Source organism: Crocodylus siamensis, chromosome 11 (assembly GCF_052110815.1).
Source record: "Crocodylus siamensis isolate JL-2025a chromosome 11, ASM5211081v1, whole genome shotgun sequence".
NCBI classification, from domain to species: domain Eukaryota; kingdom Metazoa; phylum Chordata; order Crocodylia; family Crocodylidae; genus Crocodylus; species Crocodylus siamensis.
The window spans coordinates 21,888,857-21,907,301 of NC_143405.1; the positions used below are offsets into that span (position 1 = coordinate 21,888,857).

The 18,445-nt window shown below is 43.9% G+C and overlaps 1 protein-coding gene across 10 annotated transcripts in view; it reads right to left on the reverse strand.

Moving 5' to 3' along the window:
* The window catches only part of DOCK3 (dedicator of cytokinesis 3), a 632,225-nt gene that overhangs the window by 23,981 nt on the left and 589,799 nt on the right, over window positions 1-18,445 (reverse strand). For 3 of the 10 annotated variants that reach the window (XM_090021446.1, XM_090021448.1, XM_090021444.1), the window contains exons 46-51: window positions 15,560-15,676; window positions 11,881-12,002; window positions 10,330-10,465; window positions 9,561-9,708; window positions 7,356-7,508; window positions 535-653 (exon numbers count right to left, since the gene is read on the reverse strand). In XM_090021446.1, coding sequence (XP_089877572.1) covers window positions 535-653; window positions 7,356-7,508; window positions 9,561-9,708; window positions 10,330-10,465; window positions 11,881-12,002; window positions 15,560-15,676 — 795 coding nt within the window. The remainder of the gene's footprint in view (window positions 1-534; window positions 654-7,355; window positions 7,509-9,560; window positions 9,709-10,329; window positions 10,466-11,880; window positions 12,003-15,559; window positions 15,677-18,445) is intronic. The other 7 variants (XM_090021454.1, XM_090021449.1, XM_090021447.1 and 4 more) reach the window with 6 other exon arrangements.

Genomic DNA, 18,445 nt, shown 5'->3' on the forward strand with positions numbered 1-18,445 from the left:
TTCTCCCTTACCCCACTGCAGTGGTGTAGAGGCAGAATTTAAAATGGTCTTGCAAAATTAGATTCTATACTTGGAAAATTATAACAAATTTATACATTTTATTGGGGGGCTGTCTTCAATTCAAAGTTGCGTTGGATTCAGGTAAATACAATAAGCAAGGGGTTGTCAACCAGGGGTACACGTACCCCGGCGGTGCTTGAGATAGCTCTAAGGGGTATGTGTGGGTGCGGGGCACATCCCATGCTGCCGCCGCCTGCCTGGCCAGATGCGGGGGAAGCTTGCATGCCATGGCTGCTCACCACCCACCTCCCCCATTCGGTGGCAAAGGTACATTGCTCCATGTCTGGCCACCGGGTGGGGTACAGTGATGTGAAAAGGTTGAAAACCCCTGCAATAAGCCATCTGTGCATGCAGTAGAAGGTAAGAAGGTAAAGAGGGACAAAGTGGAATGCCTAACAAATGACAACAACAAATCTGTATGCTATTTACAAATGCCACACTGATTGTATTCGGCAAGAACAATGAGTCTGATACCTGTCCATTTTCCATGATTGCTGCAGGATACATGGCACTGCTTGGTCGGTCCCGGTGAGTTGGCAGCAGCATCATCAGCTCCCGAGTGTGGCGGTACTTATCTGGTAGAGAGGGAGAGCCTGTAAACAAGTGAGAAGAATCACGTACACATGACAAACCACAGACAGGTGTCAGCGTGACCCAGTGATCTAGTCCTCATTCTTGTCAACAATCTGAATTATGAACTTACAGGATTCCAGGAAGATATTGTGCTGAGCCCACTTAGCAGTTGACTGTTTGTTGGGTGCATAGCTTGTACAAGAGTCCAATAATAATAAGCTGATTTTACAAATAGGATGTGGATATATTGTTAGGTTTAGGATGTACAACCCAGCAAGTCACTTGTGGGTCACTGCAAGCCTTTTCCCCTTAACATAAATGTGCATCTGTCTGTGTGGAACCATCAGTGCTTGTGATTTAATGTCCTCAATGGTCCATTACCCCAAAAGATATATAGATGCTATAAAATTATGCATTTTGTTTCTAGATGAGCCCGTAAGGGAAAAGAGCCAGGAACACTACACAGTTGTGCAGAAATCCATCTCAAACCTCACACAGAGCAAGGATTGCAATTCCTGTGGTTGGACTCCTATGGCTTAGTTAGAATCAGTCAGATAAAAAAGGGAGTTTTCCATGAATTTTGGTGGCACTTTGTTAATCAGCATGCTTTCAGGTGATATATAACTAGCAGTCAGTATGCTGCTATTGCAAATATGGCAATAGGGTATACAACATATGGAATACAGTATAAAGGTATTTGTTAATATGGACCTATAGCTGTTACTATCTGGATAGTTGCTACAAGATGCTGAGTTATAAGGCAGTCTGCCAGCTTCCTGTTAGGTATATACTGGAGTACAGCATTTGTTTTACCAGCATATATGTATAGTTGGCATTAGACATCAAGCTCTGCAAGGAGAGTATCCCACACCAATGGGCTTGCTGATGTGTAACAGCTGACAATGGACTTTTTACAAGAAAGATTCACATTAGTGGGTGACCAGTACTATTGATATATGCACCCTTGTTGGATGCATAATGCTATGCAGAAACTGGTATTTTGAAGCTGTCAAAGTGAGCTTTAATTTACACTGGTTATTTTTTGGTGCCACAAACACGCACTTAACGGATAGCAGCACACAGCGCATTGCACAGCCATGCCTGCTTTTAGAGAAGACATGCCACCTTTTGCAGACTTTCCACAACCACACACACATTACCTGAACAGCACTCCCACATATGAGCAAAGGCACAGTTTCTGGTTAATGCAGCTTTTACACAAAGAAAAGCAGAACATGCACCTTTTTTGAACTGATATTCAGCACATTGTAGAGGGAACAATGTGTCCAGCAAAATGCAGGTTAAGGTCCTACAGTTGCAACAACTTCATCAGGGGGTGTAGAGACCAGACAAATCTATACCCCACTGCATGAATAACTGCAAAACATTTGCAACCTAGTCCTGCTCACATTTTCGCCACAGACATGAAACATAAATATGTTTGGACAACATTTGTATACTTTATACACAACATTATTTGTGAAAACACAGTGCTAACACTTTATGCTGAGTCTCTTTTACTCACATACACATCACAGATAGTCCTATTTCTGCATGACAAATATAAAAAGGCTGAGGGGTGCCAAGAACTGCATTATAGCACAAACCACATTGCAAGTTTTCCCCCTGCTATTTATCATATAATCCTCATTTTTTCTGGTCCTAGGAGCAAACCACAGCATACAGCAGCAGTCAGTTTAGAAAAAAATCATGATTTGCACAAGATTTTGTTTTACATGATCTGCAAAATTCCACACAAGCTGCTTATCGAGCATGGTAAAATTAGTAAAACCAGCCCCACTGTTTGTTTCCTCAATTTGGGATAATAAATAATTGTGGTTATGCATATCCTTTTAAACATTCAATTTGCAGGCAAAATCAGGTATTGGGGCTCCAAATTATGGCTGGAGAAGAATGTGGTGAGTTTGAAGCCCTACTAATAATCAGGTCTGTTGTGGAATGTAGTCTCTGAAGATTTTTTGGAGTGGCAAGTAAGAATTTAAAAACAAACCTGCATGTTCAAGAGCTGCAAGACTTACCACAGAGCTGTCCTTCTAAATGTCCTGCAATGTCACAGCTCTACAAGACCCTATCGTGTGCAAAATGTGTCTGCTACAATTTTTGGTTTGTAACTCTGAACACACAATTAACTCAAAAACAAAACTTGTGCAAAGGCTGGGGAGGACTTTTCATTACACTGCAACATTTTAAACAAGATAACAGATTGACAATGAAAATAGTGGCTTTATGGAAGTCATTTTCAGTTACTTATAGGGACTCTGTGAACTGTGAAGTCCTTCTTATTTTTCATTTTTGTTGGTGTTAAGGAAATAATTTGCTTCTAACCCAAAACATGAACTTTTAGTTCCTAAGGGAATTTTTATTGACTTTAGTGCCAAGTACATAGGCTCTTAGGGAAATGTTAAGAAACAGACATGTTTTTTAAGGCCTGAGGAAAGAGTTGTCTTGAGGACATTTTAAGAATGATTTCATAGGTCCCACAGATGGGGCTCAATATGAGTTGCCTTTAGACAGTATAGAATGCTCCATACAGGTATAAAAATTTTCCTTTTTAAACATCCAGTATCTTCTTAAAGAGTTCCCTGTTACAATAGAATGATGCTCCATCTGAGTGATTTAGAAGGGAGTGACTGCAAATTCAGAAACTTCCACTGTCTCTGCCTACAACACAGTGCTGCTGTTTTGCTAGGAGGTGACTGGTAACTGCAGGCATGCTGCTTTCCATCTGGCAAGCAGGGCTGCACCAGAGGCTAGGTTAGCGGTTGATCAGGTCAGCCAAAACCAGAGGACACCTATACATGTGCCCAATGCCTGCTCTAACATGTGCCTATTAGCACATGTCATAGCAGATTTGATTAATTTGCTAATTAGCATGCTCCAGAAGCCTCAGCATCATGTGCATTCAGCATCCCAGTGCTTCAAAATGGCAGTGGGGGTGCTTTAATTAAAGCTCGTCAAATGAGCTTTAGTTAAAGTGCCCCCACCATACTTAGAGCCACTCTAATTAAATTCCCCACCCCCCACCACGTGTAAATTTGGCCAGAGAGAGGAGCATAGTCATTAATATGCAAAATGAAGTCATTTATAAAGTCTTTCCCTGTCAATCATGCAAAATAAAGGAGCTCTTACTGTATCCTCATTATAGTCTTATATTTAACTCCCCAAATCCTGGCTCTAGTTTTTGGACATTAGAAATTCACTGTAAGGTTTGTTGTGTAATGTTTGATCTGTCATTCTTAATGTACTAGCCAATTGCCCATCAAGAATGACCCGGGGGGGCGTGAAGGAGCTTGGATGGAGTGCTGCCACCTAATGCCCCATGCGGTTGCTGTTCTTCCTCTTGCAGGGGGTGGGGTGGGGTGGGGGAGCTGAGGCCAGAGGTGCTGACCTCAGCTCCACCACCCTCTGTCCGGTGGTGTGGCTTTGGAATCATGGTGGCATTCCCCCATGCTTGGAGCACTCTGATTGGCTGTTTCTATCAGCCAATCAGAGCACGAATAAAGTATTATGGACAGATAGACAGATTTAGGCTTTTATAATATTAGAACTTCTTGATTTTCTTCCCCCAAAATGAAATGCTAAGTAACCGATGATATATTTTCCTGCTGCTTAATTTAGTTGACTTATCGCTAACCTACAAATAACCTTTTTTCTTTAATGAATGGGCCACGTTTAGGAATTGGCAGATCCATCCCACCATTGCTACTGATGGGGAGAATTCAAAGTCTAAAAAGATTCTACAAGCAAAAGTTACATCACTTGTCTCTTATGGCCTTGGCCCCTGTTCAGTTTGTGCCATTCCAAATCCATTTGTGATGTCCCAAAGTGTGAGCAGACATATGTTCAAATCATTTGTGATGTCACAAGTGCTAGTGAAAAGTCACAAGAGTTGTGCCCTTTCAGTCAAAATTTATCTCAGGAGAGCAGTATTTTTAACAGGAACATCAAAAGTGTGTCTGCTCGCTAGCGATATCACAGTCCTTCAGCATCCCAGAATGCACTGATCCCTTCCACTCTGACCCTCCTCTGTTTTCCTATTCTACTTAAGGTAAAAAAAAACTGGGAGAAAAGCATCCCGAGAAACCTTCCAAAGAAATAAATGTGGTGTAGGCAGTGCTCAGAGGGGTGCAGCTTGCTGGCTGGGAACAACAGGACAGGGTGGGCGTTGGAGAGACGCATGAATTTTCAATGTACTGCTTTGGAGGCAAGAATTAACCCTGAATTATCCCAACCATGATGCCTTGAGCTGTCAACTGGCCCACTGGCTCTTCCCAAATTGTGCACACAGGCTAGGATTCGACTGGGGGTACCCAGAGAAAGAATGGGGTGGGGCCCTGCCACTAATATCTGCCCCCCCAGCCTCAGTTTCTCCCTCCACAAGTCATTCAGCTCCCTGTGCCACAGTTTCCTCCATGAGCTTGCTATAGCCACCTGAACCTAGCTTTCCATAAAAGCCGAGTCTAGCTGTGGGTGGTGTCAGCCAGATAGACATGAGTGCTTTTCTCTGCCCTGTTCTCAGGAATCAACTGTGCCAGAGGAATCCCTGCAGCAAGGCAGGCTGGAATATCTGCTCAGTGTCCCTCTAGTGCAGGAGTGGGCAAAATACAACCCACGGGCTGGATCCGGCCCAGGAGGCCAATCTATCCGGCCTGCGGGGCCCCTAAAAAATTTAGAAAATTAACATTTATCTACCCTTGGTTCCTGTCAGAAACGACAGGAACCAAGGGCAGTAGGAGGGAAGCCCAGCGGGCTTGGACAACAGCAGGGCCTGCCTGGCCCTGCCCCCCCAGCCGGAAGCCCCAGCTAGGGCTTCTGGCCTGGGACCACGTGGCTGCCCTGGTGGTGCCAGAACCTCAGGTAAGGGGGGTGGGGAGGACCCTGGGCAGGGAAGGAGCCCGGGAAAAAGTGGTCCGGGGAAAAGCTGAGAATGGGAGGGGGGGTGGGGAGAGAAGGGGGGAAGCGGCCCCTCACCCGCCCTGTGGCCCGCATCCTGCGCTTCAGCAGCTTGCAGCCCACGTGGGGCTGCCTGCACCTGATCTGGACAGCCCAGCAGGCTGCGAACGGCTGCAGCAGGGGGCCAGACATGAGATGGGCTAGGGGTGGCTTTTTCACCCCTGCACTCAGCACTACGTTGTAACCCAGCCCCACTGCCAGCTTGGGCCCCGTGCCGGCTCTGGGCTCGCCCGTAAGGGCTGTGCGTGGTGACAGTAGCTGCGGCCCACACACTTGCCGCGCCTGGCAGTGTTTGCCACTGTCACCTCTGGGCTACCCAGCCTGCAATGTCGCCTCTGGGCTACCCAGCCTGCAAACTCTGGGCGGGCAGCAGCAGCCAACACTGTCCGATGCGGCAAGTGGTGGGGAGGTGCAGCTGCTGCCACTGACGGACAAGCCCAGAGCTGACACAGAGCACAGGTTGGCAGCGGGGTCAGGTTACAAGCTGGTGCTGAGTGCAGGGAAAAGTGGCCTCTTGCTTGCACTATGGCCAGTGCCCCACGCTTTAGCTGCTTGCAGCCCACATGGGCAGGCCTGTGCCTCCTCCAGACAGCCCCGTGTGAGCTGCGAGCACCTGCAGCAGGGAGCACCAGCTATGGGGGGGTGAGGGGCCACTTTTCCCTCCACTCAGCACCAGCTTCTTCCCTGCCAGCAAGCAGGGGGTTGGGGCTATGTGCTTTTTTTTTTTGTAACATTTTATTAGAAAACAGGCAATATCAAACAGATTTAAAAAGGACCCCACCTGAGGCCTCACAAAGGGAATACAAATACAATTTCAAGAAATTACATAATACTCACATGATAAACAACGTCTCATTCACTGTACTGCCCCCTGCCTGCACCACGGGGCTGGGCAGCACTGGGAGTGACCAGGTGCAGGAGCCAGTGGGAATACAGGGCCCACACCGGTGTCCCGGGGCCAGTGCCAGCAGGGCCCAGAGCAGGGTGGCAGGAGCATGGGGTCCCAGCCTGTAGGAGCTCTCTGGAGTCAGGCCAGCTCCCCCCACTCCCTGCTGGTGCAGCCCAGCCCAGCTCCACAGACCCCTGCCAACCTGTGCCCTGCTTTGGGCCCCACTAGTGCTGGCCCTGGGACATTGGTCCCAAGATATTGGGGCGGGGCCCTGTCAAGGGGCGCAGCACCTGTCAAGGGGTGGGGTTACCCATGCAGCCCTCGACAGCCTGCCAAAACTGGGTAAGCGACCCTCCACCCCAAATAATTGCCTGCCCCTGCTCTAGTGGGAATGTGTATGCTCCTGTTATGTCCCAACCCTTTTACAGCACAAAATCCCACAAATTTGGAATGATACAAGCTGAACAAACTCTAGAAGTTAATCCAGGTCACAAAGATCCCTTCTGTTCAGGGTGCTGCAGAAGGAGGTGCAGCTAAACAGATAAGATGGTGCAAAGATTTGGCTAAAGGGATACTCTTTCACCTCCAAGTTAAGGTGCGAACCCACAGGTGAAAGTTATTAACGTCTGATAAATAAAAGAACTAGAAATAACCAATGTTCAACCTCTGGCTAGAGGTGGCAAAATAGTTACCAAGTTTGATACATGCTAGAAGGTCCATGTGAAGCGAGTTGGACACCTTAGCATAATTCCTGACTGATGAGTGTTTATGTGTAGCAGCACAACTGGTAACTGTGTTAGTAGTCTCAGCAGAAAGGCCAAGGACTGGATGGGTCATGGAGACTGAACTATCCTCTCACCTCTAGAGGTGGTCCCTCCAGGACAGAGATGAGGCACATTGGTGGGGGCAGTGTGGGGAAGCTTGCACTGCTGCCGCCCATGCTGTATCTGTTCTGTGGATAAATAGAGGGCTTCAGCCTCCAGTGGTGTCAATCCAGCACCTTTCACCAGCACTAAATTAAAAAGAATATAAATAAATATAAAAAGGATAGAGGTGCATTGACAGAGCTGTGAACTTGCTCTAGCCAGAGCCATCGGTTTCTCATTTTCACAAGCATCAAAGTCACCCAATTAAAAACCAAAAAAAAAAAATCACCAAACCAAAAAAAACCACCCAAAAGTCCCAAAGTCATGTTAATACAGTAGAACTATAAAAGTGAAATTTTCTTATTTCTTGATGAACAACTGCGTTTTAAATGGAGGTTTCACAATAACCAAATATGCACACTGTGAAGCTTGGAAAAGATCTGGGACTTCTGTTCTACCTTATTACAAACATAATTTCACAGTAAGCAGGTCTGACTGCAGAAGTAAATCCTACTTTTTGCCTACCTGAAAATGGACAGAACTGCAGAGAAGAACTGCTTTGTCTTAAAAGCATCAGAATATTTAAGTAAGAGTAATAAAGTAAATTAAATATCTTTTCAAGCAACACAGTTTTTAAATTATGATTTCTCTTGCTGTTCCCTAATTAGCAGTCATTAGAGTTATCTACTTTTTCTCCACTGGAAGTGCTATTGACTTATGCATCAACCAGACATCTTTTTATATTGTTCATCACGTTGGTTTCCAAGCAACAGCAGAAGCCACAGCTGAGGGGTAGGAGTCGGTAAGGAGTCAGTAATGCTGGGAAGTCAGACAGCTCAAAAGGAGTGGCAAGGTCTGCAGCTGTGACAACTGAATTTCTAAAGCAAAAAATCATTTAAACTGCTGCAAACCCAAATCTGCCATCCCAAAAGATTCAGATGTTACATGCTGCTAGAACTAGCTGAAGCAAATCTTCCTGAATCCACAGTACCATCAAACCTTTCCCCTTTCCTTTCTCTGCTATGTCACCTTAATTCTATTACTTTATCTGGGTTGTCATTATTTTTCTTTCAGTTCTTGAAAATTAGCAGACCTGCCTGTATTGAAAAAAAGATCCTGCACCTCACCTTCCAGTTCCACCCGACCCCTTTCAATTAAATCATGCAGCTGTGTCCATGACATGGCAATTGACTGTTAATTATGATTGCAAGAGAAAATAGAAAAAACAGGCTGGATCGACAAACAGGAAGCTCTTATTCTAGTCGATAGGAAGCAAATCCTAACTCTGGTCCTGCCTGCAAAGTCTTCTGGCTATAAGGAAATAATGTAGTTCCATTATGTGGGCTAGAGAGGCAAGATCTGAGCAATATCCTCTACAGTTTGCATCCTGTAGGTTTGCTGTAAAAACTTGTGGATGCTCTGTACAGGAAGGTGGACCTGCACATGAATTCCCAAGGAAAAGGAAAGGAGAAACCCAAGTGAAGGTTGCTAAGATGCAGGGCTCTGATAGCAGCCACAGAGTGGCACTGTTGTATGTCTGATACTTGGGAAAAAGAAGATTCACCGGACCAAGCTCAGCTGCTTCTACACCAAATGGAATGTAAGGCAGTAGGTGTCAACCAATTTCTTTTTTTCCCCTTTCTCCACCTAAAGTCCCTCTTTAATTCTGTTATACCTTTTCCCAAGCCCTTTCCACCTTCATTTGTATATGTACATGAACTTCAATACCATACTTTAATTTCTTTAAAGACACAAGAATGATTGTTCTGATCTTCCACTTCTTTCAAGTGCTGTAACAAAGAATTATTCATGCTCTTCAGAAGATTATTTACAACAGGGTAATGTAGCATCCTAGATTTTCATACAATGTCTGTGATGCAAGTGGTTGGCTCAATGATTTGCAAATGTATTATAGACCATTACACTGTTCAGTGGGCAAGAGCTAGCTATATATACCAGAAATATATTCCACCAAGGCTTGCTGAAAAGATGACTGGCAACATTTTGGGGCTAAACAAAATGTCAGAGGAAGTCACTTGAAGAAACAGTCCTTAACTTCAAAAGAGCATTCATGAAATTACAGAATATATCAATATAAAAAAGCATCTCAATATTTTGCATAATCAAGCTGCTAGGAAAACAGTCAGGGCCACTTTGTGTCCCTGCTGACTTTTGGCTCAAAGTCCCTTCATTCTTACCTCGTGCACTAGGAGGAGCAGAGTTAATCATCTGGGATGGTGCAGAGTGAGTAGAGCTCAGGCTTGAGGTGGAAGGGCTGGCCTGGGACGAGGATAAAACAGAGACGTTGGTGACTGAGCCTTGGTACCTGGAGTTGGGGTAAACAAGCTGCAGAAGGCAAAGAAATCAGCAAAGAGAGAACAGAGTGGACCGGTGCATTAGATATTCACCTGTCTCAGGTCAGCCGACATGTAGGCTATGTGAACTCTGTCTAAGAAATAGTTACAGTTAAATACGCTAATAATAATTATTGGGCTGTGGGACCTATTTTAGCATCTATCTGCTGGCATGGATTGAGAGAGTAATTATTGAATAAGACAAGGATACAGTATGTTAAATTGGGCAAAAATACTTTGCCTGTTCACTACTAAACACACTGTTTTTTAAAACGTATTTATACCTTTTCCTGTTCTTAAGCAAAACTAGCTACCTTCAAGGTACGCCTACAGAAATGTTAATCACATTCATCTTGGTACAGAGTCAGTTTGCCATCTTTCCTTCCATGGCACCTCTATCAAAGTTTAGAAGACACTAATCTATGCATGAGCTGAATATTCTACAGGAATATTGCTCTGTCTATCCAATCCATAGCTGTGGGTAAACCTAAGACAGAACAGATCTACATGTACCTACTATACACGTAAATGAGCCATGTTCTAAATACAGCCTACAATCCATGTTAAATTCCAGTCTGAGCAACAGGTTTGCAATGCTGTACTGCAGCTGTACCTGCATGTGATACATATCTTCAGCAGCCTCCCCCACAGAACTGTCTGTGAGAATAACCAGGTTTCCTGTTTCACTGGATGTATGGGAAGAAAGAGAGGATGACGAGTGTCGGACTGAACCCAGCAAATTCAACGGACTAAAACAAAAACAGACGCAAAAAGGTGCAAAGGTTAGGCAACATTACTTTTCTGAAGTTTATCTTTAATTAATGATTCCTAGTTACCTGCTGTTCCCATCAACTTCAGGGGAGCTTCAGAAGTTAGTACCCCTTTGAAAATCACTCCCAGATAAGTTTACACAAATCTTCACACCTGCCTACATTGCCCTAGCAACAACAGCAAGAAACCAATACTATGACATTTTAGTTAGCCTGACACAATATCAATGTTCAAACGTCACCAATCAAGGGGCAAGTTGGCATCTTACTAGGCATTTGATTGCTGCACCTGATTTCTTTAAAACAGAGCAGACTGAAGCCACTCTAATCTTTAATGCCGAGGTACAACTGTGGTGACAAGTCCAGAATGTTTCTTTAGGATCCAGGCAATAGCTATTAAGATGGAGCACTCCCTGCAGTGTTGATACTTTCCATGCAAAAGTTGGTTGTAGAATGACACGGTCCAAATGGCTTGCAGGCTGCACTTTGCTCCCTTCTGATGTAATATTATTTTGTTACATTTCTGTCTCCCTCTGACGCACACAAATATAATATACAAAATAAAACCTTTCTAATTTACTTCAGGGCTGGGAAGTCTTTTACAAGTTGATGACTTTTAAGAACAACTACTTATCAATTACATGGCGCCATCACTTTGAAAGAGTGGCAGACCTGCAGAATTTTATCACAACTTAATAATACCATCTTGAATTCATGCACAAGAGAGCAAGTCTCTGATACAGTATGCTGAACAAAACTTTCAAGTCATCTATATGGACTCACTCCTTGACAGGAACAAAGAACAGCAGTTGAGACTTTTAGAACTTCTGTAACATTCTTGTGTTTGTGCTCCATCTAGTGCAGTTAAATAGCACTTCAGTTCTTTATGTTGATTCTACCACTATTTTTGACCCCTAATAATTTACTGAAAATGAGGAACAAGACTTTGTTTTTATGGTGGGCCTAGAGTGGGTCTTACATAACCACATAGGTTACCCATTCCGTATTTGCACAACAAAGCATCAAAAATTCAGGCGTCTTAAGTCATAAATCTGGGGATCTGAAAAGACTTACTGGCAGTTATGGATGTATACCACCTGCATGTATAAATACTGCAGTAGAGCAGCTTTGTGGATCTTTAAGTCTTTTCAAAGAAGGAAAAAAAATCTGGTATCAGTTATTACAGACAAACATGAGGGATACTTTCGTGCAGTCAACTTTGCTGCTTCCACAATACTACTGGTCAACAATGAGATTAGGCTCTTTTGGATCTATGTCTATCTCTGCTTCAGTTCTCTGGAGTTTTCAGAATCCAGGTCAATGCAGAGTAGGACAGTTAAAACTTTCTTAAACTGTGTAGACATCCCAGAGATTACAGCAGAAAAAAAGGTTACCTGTGTCGATGTACCAGCTTCATGCTCTCTGGGCTCATAGGGCCATGTGACACCAGAACATTGCTGCGTGGGGTACTGGTACCAGAACAGGCTGGACTCAGTTTATCCAAACCAGGCAACTCCTACATAGGAAACACAAAATCATTTAATGCCTTCAGAAATTTTGGCTAAATGTAGGATGGATCATGGGAAAAGTAGAATGAGTTTTCCCTTTTGTTGTCAGAAGATTTTTGGTATATTCTGTGTTTGTGTTCTCCACATAGCTGTAATGTTTCTGTAATTATCTTAAGAGACTTCAGCATCATCACTCTGACCCTCATTAGCTTATTCCTAATGACAACTTCCAAGCACCACCTTGGCTGCTTGCTGGAAGTTTAGGCATAGAATGGACCACACTGGAGATGCCTTTACTTTTTGGCTATACAAATTAAAAAGAATACAAATTCCAGCATGCATTTTAGCCATACCACCTGTACAAAGATGCCAGGAGGTGCAGTCTAGAGCTGTGCAAAGCTTCGGGTGGTGATTCAATTTGGAGGAGATTCAGGGCTTTTTTTTTTTTTCAAAGAGCCAGGAGCTGGGGTGGGTGGGGCAGCCGTTGCCAGGCTGGGGGGCGATGGGCCTGGCTGGTTCAGAGATTTGGCTGAATTGAATTGGGACAGTGATTCAAATCAGTAAGTCAAATCATTGTCCCCCCAAATCCGAAGCGAATACTAGCTGCTTCGCACAGGTCTACTGCAGTCTACATGCATGATATCTCCATATTAAAGAGAAAGGTAGCCCTGAGCCACAAGTATTTCAGTATTCTAGAGGTTATCCTTACAAAGTATTAACTTGTAGGAATAAAAGACAAAGCCTTCAAGTTGGAAGATAACTTTCAAAAAGTGTGGAATTACTTTGCGGCATATAATGTAAAACATTACTGTGCACTGCTGTGCATAATTTAAGACACTCTTTTTAATTCTTTCAAAGGTACTCTTGTCTTTATTTTTGAAAATGTCTGCAAGCAAGTCAAGAGCTCTTTCGAGTACTCTCTAAATGGATGAGTGTTCTGCCATTTCCTCACACCTACTGGACACAAGCATCTCAAGTAGCTGACCTAGAGTATTATAGCATAAAAGAGCACAAAGGAACAGGTGGATATGGCTCTTAGTGAGAGTGGAGTCAATGACTACTCTAAGATGTCTGCTGAAGTACCTATATACCATATTTACTCACATACTACACCCCCCCAAATTAACTTTCCAAAATTGTGTTGCATTTAAGTGAGGAAGGTAATTTTTTGTCCGGAATAGAAGCATGGACATGCTGTAAGATGGCTGCTGCCTTTTTTCTTTCGCTTTCCTTCAGTAGCTGTATGGAGGGAGAGGCAGAGTTCAGCAGAGGCAGATCTGAGGGTGGGGGGAGTGGTGCTTTGATTCCTGGTCCACACCAAGTTTAAAACTAATTGGCCAGTGGCAGCAGTGGCATTTCTGTTCAGACATTGCTGAGGGAGTCAACTGGCTTAATGGCTCATTATTATCTACCTCCTGTTAATTGATCTTTACTTTGAAGGTGTTAATGACCCTCTAATAGCCTTGATGTTCCACTAATTAAGCTATCCTTTGATCTGAAGAAGAATGCACTGCATCTAAAAGCAAGTCTTTAAAAAGTTTATCTTACATATGCAGTTGGTCCAATAAAAGATGTCACTCACAGAAATCCTATCCTCTGTTCAAATTTTGCTATTAGCTTCTCCTGGTTTCTCACCTCCTATTTCCTAGATATGGCTATAGAGTTGAGTCTTCAGCAACAGCTACAATTTTGGCTTTTGGATGAATATTCAAGAGCTGCTGACAATTCAGCTGTAAAAGGATTAAAACTAGCTTTTGTCTGAGTAGAAAAGGGATGGTGAGTGAGTTAGAAAAATCCTTTTTTCTTCATTCTGCCTTCCCCAAAACAAAGTACTTGTTTTATCTGGGGAGCATGTGACATGCAGAAAAAACAGTATTTAATCTAAGAAGTGGAAAAAATATGTCCTGTCATCACAGTGATATGAAGTAAACATTAACTGGATAGTCAACAGTTGGAATAAAGATAATGATTGTTCTATGGATGCTGTAGCCCCCTCCCCTCTCCACCCCAAAAAGTGGTGACTTTTCAGTGATGTGCCCCTCACTGTAGAGGATTCAGAGGAATATAAGCAGATAAATTGGCCAAAAGAAGAACAACACTCGAGTAATAACTGATCAGATTTCCTGGAAAAAAAAAAAAGAAAAGAAAAAGAAAAGAAAAGGAAGTTGCATTGCTCTTATACAATGTTAAGCTTCCTAATGCTTTCTGTTTGGTTTTACAGTTGCAGCCAGATCTGGAGACATTCGTCACTAAGACTTAGCTTAGTTTGCTTTTTTATATAATTAACATCTGATTAAGCTTTTGAATTAATTGGCAGTAATCCAAAAAGAAGTGCTGATCATGAAACTCTAACATCACAACACATTAGTTTCATAAACCTATTTACTATGTGCTACCAAAGCTAAGTTTTAGTCTATCACTTTAAATAACCATGGCTTCCCAGCATTAGCCAATTTTAACAAGTGGTAATTACATAAAAAGGACATCTCTCCCCTCGCCGTGGACAGCTGAGTGGCAAACACACTAACAAAATAATGATTTCAGTGGCAGTTCCAAAAGGCAAGCTGTTTTTAAATCCCCCAACAAAATTAAAGGCAAATCAAATCCTGAACACTTGTTTAAACAATGCACTAAATAGACCTCACTATTTCAACACTGGGAACCACACAGAGAATTTTCCTAAAGCACATTTTTAATGGAAGGTCCTGTTTGTTCTTTCTTTGTAATAGTATAAGGCACATATAAGATGTGATGCTCATGTATGAAGGGGTGGCTGGTGGATATTTGCTTTGAGAAGATTTATTTGACGTGGTGCTAAAACATCAGCCACTTATCTACATTTGTTCTCTTTCTATTGTGGATCTGCTGGAGCTGAACTGATAGTGGGACATCTCAGAATAAAAAGCTTAAGGTAGGCACAGTTATTCTGACTATGAGACCAATCTTCTGCTTTCCGATAAGAGTGGGGACACAGACCTCAAGACAGGACTTCTTAGCATTCTAAAGAAGATGAGGAGGCACATCCAACAACCATGTTGGCCTATACATTGCCTCTTCCAGTAGGTATGTCTGTCCAGCCACTCATCCAGCTGACACATATGCTGAAGAACATGCAATATAACTGCATACACATAACTCCAGAACAAAAGAATTGTACAGCAGCACATATATTGGTGGGCCGAACTGTCCTGCTCTGAAATTACAGGAACTGTGTTGTGTGGGATGGGTATCTAGTACTCTTTAGTCATCTTCTTTCCTCTGCTGCACAGTACTGCATGATAACACAGTGCCTTGGAATTTAGCTTTTCAGATCTTTTGTCAGTTCAGCATTGATGCACATTAGGTGACAGGGACCTTTAAAAACTAAAAATAGCACAGTATGAATTAAATACTCAGTTCACAAACTTTGCCTAAGAAACCAAAGCAGTTGTTGTATGAGTTTGTCCTATACGCTTAATCTATGTTGCTTTGCTCAGTTCTTGTGTGCACTTTATTGCAACTGAACAAGGTCTGATCATGGCTCTAGATTTCTCAAAATTTTTAGAAAGGATGGGTTTCAGCTTACATGATACAGACTAGATCGCATCATCTGGAACTGGTCAATCAATTTTTTATGCAGGGGACGCATCTCTGGGTGTACAAACTTCTCATGTACTGCCAGACCCACTCCTAGGACATGAACCTAGTAAAAAGAAATCATAACATCATGATGCAAAAAAATCTACATTCAGTCCAGGAGACGCTATCATGATTATGTCCTCTAAATGAGTCACTGAACAAAGCATCTTTGTAAAACATTCCATTGCTCATTTGCAAGACTGCTGAAATTACCACACTGATATCTGACAAGCATTCGTTACTTTAACAAGTATTTTAAAGTGTGAGAGAAACACATTTATGATATGAGAAGTTAGTTTACATTTGCAAGAAATAACAGTAAAAATGACCAAGTTTATTCATTCTCCAGGGAAAACCTGTGAAGCCTTCCCACAGAAAATACTTCCCCCCATCTAGTGTCAGACAAGGAATCAAAGTTGTTAATGAAAGCTTTCAGAAGGATTTCCTACCATGAATCTGTGTGGTGAAGAACTGTTTGAACACTCACAACTGTCCTCTCTGTGTTGCTCATTATTTGTTTATAAAGGACATAAATATAATGCAAGTAATTGACTAAGATTACATGGATGCTCAGAAGAAAGTCCACCGCAGTAGTAGTAGTAGTAATAATAAGAAGAATAGTAGTAGTATTTAGTACTTTCATTATCCAAACACTGGACAAACAATAGATAATTGATCTTCCAACCCTCCGCTTTGAATACTGGGATAAGTAGGGTTATCACATTTCCAGGTCTAAAAAAAAGGACACCTCTCAGGGGGACACTTCACTCCCAACCTACAGCCCCCTGTCCCTACTGCTGCCCCTCACTCCCAAACCACAGTCCCTTGCTCCCCCAGGCTATGCTAGCGACCCTTAGTCCCAACTGATTCTGCCACTGTTCCTCACTCCTGACTTGCAGCCCCCACAGTCATGCCAGTGCCCTGCAGTCCCAAACCACAAGCTCCCTGCCCCTCCTGTGCCCTCATTCCCAAGCCACAGCCCCCCCACCCCTGACAGTGCTCCTCACTCCTGATCTGCAGCCCAGCTGTTCATTCCAGCCCTGCCGGAGGGGGCCCCAGCTGCCCCCATCTCAACCAAGTCAGTGTGCGGTCAATCCAATTCATGAGGGTGGCAGCGGAGTGAGTCCAGCCCCAGTGTGGGCTGGAAGGAAGAAGAGGGGAGGCCTGTGGCATCCCTCACCCTGGGCTGGGGCTCCCACACTGTGCCAGGTGGCCTGGCCATGCTTCCCTTTCCCTTCCCCCTCCTTCCCAGGCAGTGTCTCCTGGCCACTCCACCCCCGCGAGCACGGGCACCGGCCCCTGTGCTGCCAGCCTGGCCACAGAGTTCCCCACTGCCTTCAAAGGGGCCCTCTGCCCCTTCCCCCACTGGTGAGGTAGGCACTTTCCCCTGCCCCTCTTGCCCTGCTGCAGCCACAGCCTCACTCAGACATCTGTTCCCTCCAAATACCCCTGCCCCCCCCGCCTGCCAGACAGTCCCAAGGCCTGGGCCTCTAACCCCCACCCCCCAGACTTTCCTGAATGCAGATGATAAGGCTGCTTCCACCCCTCTGCCTGGCTGCATACTGTATGTGTATGCAGATGCATGTGGTGCTCCCTGCCTCCAATCGCCCTCCCCCTGCTCCCAGCAGCACAGCAAAGCAGAAACCCAGACATTTGTTCAAATTTCAAAAAAGCACCCAGATGGAGATTGGAGAACTCAAAAAGAGGATATGTCTGGGAAAACCTGGACGTATGGTAACCCTAAAGTATATGATTATCCTTATTCTACAGTTAAGAGATCAGAGATACAGAAATTAAGGGACTTTTTGCTAATAATGAAGACACATGGGCCATGTCCACATGAGCGTGGACATTTGTTTCCCTGGGGACAAGCAGCAGGACACCTTGTACCACTGCTAGTTGTCCCCAGGGAATGCCTCTGCCATGTGCCCTTTGATCCAAAGCAAGTTACCCTGTGTGGGGTAGAGGAAACTGGGCTGCCCCCAGCAACCTTTCCTGGAGTCCTGGGGCCTCCTGGGACTGCAGCATCAGTGATTCTGTCACTCAGAGCCTGGTCGGCAGCTGGAGTATGGCTCTAGCTGGTCAGGCTCCAGTTCTGAGCAATGCGCACTGCCCCCGCATACACCACCTTGTTTTTTTTTGTGCAGGTTTTTTTGACCCCTGGATATCCAGGGATCACCCCCCCCATGCTGTCCCTTGCAGTCTGGAGAACAGCTGAATGTGTGGTATATGGTGCCACAGATGCATCTGCGGTGCCACATACTGCATGGCTGCGCTCGTCTAGATGTGGCCATGATATGTCTGTCACAGTCCCCTGTTCAGGCTTGGGCACATTTTTAAGATGGCATATTTCATTTAACAGTGATGTGACTTTCATATTTTTGTCCCCTCCAGAGCATGGAATTACAACCAAACTAGCTCAATATGGTGAGATCATTATGTTTGGGGAAGTAAGGCTGCAAGAACACTGGATACAGGCATGGTTATTAATACAAATTGGCGCTCTATAAGCTTTTCCTATACGGCTCTGTAAACCTACCTTGGTCCAGACTTTGGTTATACTGAGACTACTGAGGAAAGACTGCTTACAACATCAAAATGAATGGTAGATTTGTAATGTAGAAAGAAATCCTCTAGATACTAAACTAAGACAGCTAAACATTACTTTGTGATCTTAATTAGGCTTCAACTCAGGTCTAGAAAAATTAAAGGACAGTGTATTAACACCTTTGCCATCTCCTTTCCCTTTGTTTTAAATGCACTACCTACATCTTAGACTTCATTTCTGTGCTTCTGAATGCAATATTTAGATCTAGATTATTTATACTGATTG